Source organism: Lactuca saligna, chromosome 1 (genome assembly GCF_052625555.1).
Source record: "Lactuca saligna cultivar CGN05327 chromosome 1, ASM5262555v1, whole genome shotgun sequence".
NCBI classification, from domain to species: Eukaryota; Viridiplantae; Streptophyta; class Magnoliopsida; order Asterales; family Asteraceae; genus Lactuca; species Lactuca saligna.
In genome coordinates this window covers 17,718,365-17,723,442 of record NC_136417.1, presented here as the reverse complement: position 1 = coordinate 17,723,442, position 5,078 = coordinate 17,718,365, and the positions used below count along the sequence as shown (strand labels likewise).

At 36.2% G+C, this 5,078-nt stretch overlaps 1 protein-coding gene across 1 annotated transcript; it reads left to right on the top strand.

Annotated features, from left to right (window-relative positions):
• The first annotated feature begins 1,029 nt into the window (after positions 1 to 1,029).
• LOC145025497 (subtilisin-like protease SBT3) lies at positions 1,030 to 3,519 on the top strand. Its single transcript, XM_078976782.1, has one exon. The coding sequence runs from the start codon at positions 1,084 to 1,086 to the stop codon at positions 3,409 to 3,411; it is 2,328 nt and encodes a 775-aa protein (XP_078832908.1). The 5' UTR covers positions 1,030 to 1,083; the 3' UTR covers positions 3,412 to 3,519.
• The last annotated feature ends 1,559 nt before the right edge of the window (positions 3,520 to 5,078 follow it).

The window sequence follows — 5,078 nt, the reverse complement described above, 5'->3', positions numbered from 1 at the left end:
TTGTTATTCTTTCCGAATCTTGTTATTATTTAATGAATCACAATTATACAATGTAATAATTTGATATATTTTAATTCAAGAATCAATTTTATGTATTCTTTCAGAATGTATTTAGTAGTTTATGATTGGTATTCTATCATTCTGACATAATAAAATCGAAAATATATTTACTAGTTCATGGTTGATATTCTTTTATTCTGACAGAATAATATCGAAAAATATATTTACTAGTTTATGGTTGGCATTCTATCATTCCGACTGAATAAAATCGAATTTTTAAATTTAATTAATTTAAAATATTCCGATTTTTAAAAATAAAAGAGTTAATTATTCTTAAAAATCCGAAAATTTCTTTTTTTTTTTTAATATAGGTTAATTGACTAAAATATCCTTATGCTGAAATTAGTGTGATTATATGGTACATGTTATAGTATTCTAATACCATAGACCATCAGATCATGATATTTGATTATATTCCATCTGATGGTTCATATTTGTGTATTCTAGTATACAATAGTTAGTAAATACAAAATAACTTAAGTCCATATATATATATATATATATATATATATATATATATATATATATATATATATATATATATATATATATATATATATATATATATATATATATATATATATATATATATATATATACCTTTTAGGAAAAAAATAATAGCATTGTAGGAAAAATGAAATCATGATATAATAATAACTAGTTTAATTTATCGCAGATGACCTAAGATTTTAATAAATATTTATATTTTTATTCTATTTTTTCTTATAACTTAATTTATTAAGGTTCACGATACGATACAATTTAATAGGAAGTATTTTAAAAATTTTGTAATTTTTTTTTTTTTTTTTTTTTTTTTTATTCGAACTCGAAACTCATCTTCCCAAAAGGATTAAAATCTATTAAATGACATATCCAAATTCATTTTCACTAAACCAATTATGGAAGCTCTAATTATTTATGGAAAACCATGATTCAAGAAGACCCAACAAATTTGAACAGTGAGATGTACAAGCGTGACGGATGCTATAAGTTAAGAGATGAACTTCGGGTAAGTTCACGGGAATGGCATATTCATTTCCCATGGCTAACCATATCTTCTCTGTATGGCTCCTCTCTATCTCCCTATCAAAGACACTTCTCGTTTTAGCAGATCCCCATACCTACATAGTCCACATGGACTTATCCGCCATGCCGTTATCCTTTTCTAGCCACCATAGCTGGTTCTCCGCCACCCTTGACTCCATCGCCGCCACAACCACCACCACCACCACTTCCACCCTATCCTCCTCTTCTTCTCCCTCAAAACTAATTTATAGTTATACGAATGCTATCAATGGGTTTACTGCAATTCTTTCTCCATCAGAACTGGAAACCGTTAAGAGCTCACCCGGCTATCTTTCCTCGGTTAAAGATACAACAGTTCAGCTTGACACAACTCACTCTACACAATTCCTTGGGCTAAACTCAAACTCCGGTGCATGGTCGGTTGCAGATTATGGAAAAGATGTTATTATTGGGGTTGTCGACACTGGAATTTGGCCGGAGAGTGGGAGCTTCAACGACGATGGAATGGGTGCAATTCCGTCAAGATGGAAAGGTGAATGCGAAGAAGGCTTCCAATTCAACTCCTCTTTATGCAACAAGAAACTCATCGGTGCTCGTTATTTCAACAAAGGCCTTCTCTCACATCACCCAAACTTAACCCTCTCAATGAATTCCACTCGTGACACTATCGGACATGGGACTCATACTTCATCAACAGCAGCCGGGAGTTACGTGAAAGGAGCATCGTATTTTGGATATGGAACCGGAACAGCCACTGGTGTGGCGCCACGTGCGAGAGTGGCTATGTACAAAGCTGTTTGGGAAGAAGGTGCTTTCGTTTCGGACATTCTTGCTGCCATTGACCAATCAATTATGGATGGAGTCGATGTAATTTCCTTGTCCCTTGGTGCAGACGATATTCCTCTGTACCAAGACCCCATCGCCATAGCCACATTTGCAGCACTCGAGAAAGGTATCTTCGTTTCCGCATCCGCTGGAAACAATGGACCTTATTTAAGGTCACTACACAATGGAACACCATGGGTTCTCACCGTTGCAGCAAGCACAATTGACCGTGAATTCACCGGGATATTAAAGCTTGGCAATGGAGTTTCCGTCACCGGTTTGGCTCTTTATCCGGGAAATTTGAATCCAAGTCAGGCCCCAATCGTTTATGTCGGGGCTTGTGAGAATGAAGTGGAAGCCAATAAAACAGATAGAAAGATTGTCGTGTGCCTCGACAAAAACGACACACTTAGCGAACAATTTTACACTATCCAAAGCTCTAATGCTTTGGGAGCTATCTTCATAACAAATAAGACTGACCTCGAATCCTTCATGCAAAGCACATATCCAGTCTTGTTGTTGAATCCACAATCCGGTAAAATCGTCATGGATTACATTAAAAAACTCGAGCATAGTGAAGCTAAAGCTAGTATGAAATTCCATGGGACACGTCTCCAGACAAAACCAGCACCAAGGGTGTCTAGCTATAGCTCACGAGGTCCATCCTACAGTGTTCCGATTGTTTTAAAACCCGATCTCACAGCTCCTGGTTCACTTATATTAGCATCATGGCCCGATAGCTTGTCATCAGCTTCGATTAAGACAGGAAATGAAGAACTATTTAGTAAATTCAATCTCTTATCGGGGACGTCCATGGCATGTCCTCACGTCAGTGGGGTGGCTGCTTTACTTAAAGCAGCTCACCCTGAATGGAGCCCATCAGCCATCCGTTCAGCCATGATGACTACATCGGAGAATCTCGACAACACGTTCAAACCCATCCAAGATATCGGCGACGACAACAAGCCAGCAACTCCTTTCGCCATGGGTTCGGGTCATGTTGCTCCTAACAAGGCCTTGAACCCTGGACTCATATACGACGTCAACGCTCAAGATTACATTAATCTTCTCTGTGGTTTAAATTATACACAGAATCAAATTCAGACAATCACAAGATCATCAACGTTTAGTTGCTCCAACCCTTCATTGGACATAAACTACCCTTCTTTCATTGCTTATTTCGATGGGAATGACACAAAGTCCACGGCTAAAGTTGTTAAAGAGTTTAAGAGAACAGTGACTTATGTTGGGGTCGGAAGTTCGACGTTCATTGCGAAACTAACGTCTATTAGTGGCTTAAATGTTACTGTAACGCCTAAAAAAATGAGTTTCGAGTCAAAGAATGAGAAGAAAAGCTACATGTTACGAATAGAAGGGCCGACTACTCTTCAAGATCAAGTTGTGTACGGTTTCTTGAGTTGGATAGAGAGCACAAGAAAGATTGTCGTAAGAAGTCCGATTGTGGTAACAAGCCTAGCAAGCACAGTAGGCACATTCTAATTATTTAGGATATGAAAGAAAGAAATTTGTCTTTATTGTTGTGGCTACAAGCCTGAAAGGCATAGCAGACACATATTAATAATATTATCATATTGAATATTGAAAATAGTTTGCGTATACTTAATAAAGAAATAACGATATGATTGGTTTCAAAAGATTCCTTATGTCGTAACTCTATCATGCAAGACTTTTGTTATCGAGGTTGACGTGTGGAAAAAATAATGAATTCTGGTTGTGATGGGTTGAATTATGGAATAGCGAGGAATTGTTGTTGTGATTGGATTAAATTATGGGATGCCGGATGGTGAGGGATACTAACAAATGAGAGGTTGTCATCGCTCTTTAATCATTTCTTTTTTGTTAAAACAAAATTAAAAGTTATTTATTTATTTATTTATTATTGTTAAAATAAGCATTGATGTGTCAAACTTGTCATTAATTCTTATGCAGGGTAAGTTGTAAACATTTGTATTGTGTTGGGTATATTGTGTAATTCTTGTGCAGGTTATCGGGTTTACACGCGGGTTAGTGGATAGCTCCATGGAGCTGTATACCCGAGATATATAGTGTAGTCTGTGTATGTAGTTCTCATTCATTCAGCAGATATTTCGTGTGACTCTCTCTTTCTTCTCTCTGAAATTAGGGTTTTCTTCTTGTGTGCACATACTTAGATCTAAGAAGATCTGCTTGTAAAAGTCTTCGTATAGTTTATGTAAACTATGAGTGTGAGTGTCTTTTGTAGAGAGTTTTCAGTTGTAAGTAAATGTTTGATCGAACTGGTTTATAGTGAATAAACTGTTCAAGTTGGGAATCGTTGGTGTTTTTTACTTTCTTTACATGGTATCAGAGCTTTAGGCTTGTGTTCTTCGTGTTTGATGTTCATCGATGATTGTTTTTTCCCGGAGCGTCATCGCTAGAGGTTGTTTCTAACCTTTTGTTTCTCTTTTACATTTACATTCTCTTCTGATTGATCTGAAGTTTTCCTTCATTAAATATTTAGATCAGTTTCTTTTTTAATAAAAAGTTTTTAAAGAATCCTGGTACTGTGAGTTCTTTGTGGATCCTTGCAGGATTAGTTGCTGGATACTTGGTGTTGAATGTCGGTGTTTCTAACGTCGGTGTTGCTTCTGTCGATTAATCTATCTGTCTGAAATAACTCTCTAGGGGTCGGAGTTGATCACCGATAAACCCTAAGTAGAGAACGGACAAGTAGAGTCGACTCATTAAAGAGATCGTCACTATAGCACTGTGAGGGATTTCTTGTTCTCTTCTATTTTTTTTTTCATATTTTGTTTGTGAAGAGCCTGATTGTCTTGAGTACACCAGTTATTGCTGTTTGCCTCTTATATGATTTCATAGTGTGTTCTTTATGATTGTCTTGAATCGGTATTGATTGTCTTGGGCCCCGACAAACGTGGTGACCATCTGGACTTTAAGTCAATACTCGAATCTGTTTGTTTCGTGTTTTTTTTTTCTTTTGTTATCTCATTTCTGCAGTAAGTTTTGTGATTAATTCTTTCATATGGCTGGGTCTACTGATCCTCCGGGTGGAAGTGGAAAAGATGATCAAGTTAATTTTGATGATCCTCTTTTTGTCCATCCTTCTGATAATACTGTTACAACAATTATTACAATAAAACTAACTGGTAATGAGAACTTTAGATTGT

What these genes read in the sequence shown, in the direction of transcription:
- LOC145025497 (XM_078976782.1), top strand. Translation starts at nt 1,084, where the DNA reads ATGGCATATTCATTTCCCATGGCTAACCATATCTTCTCTGTATGGCTC.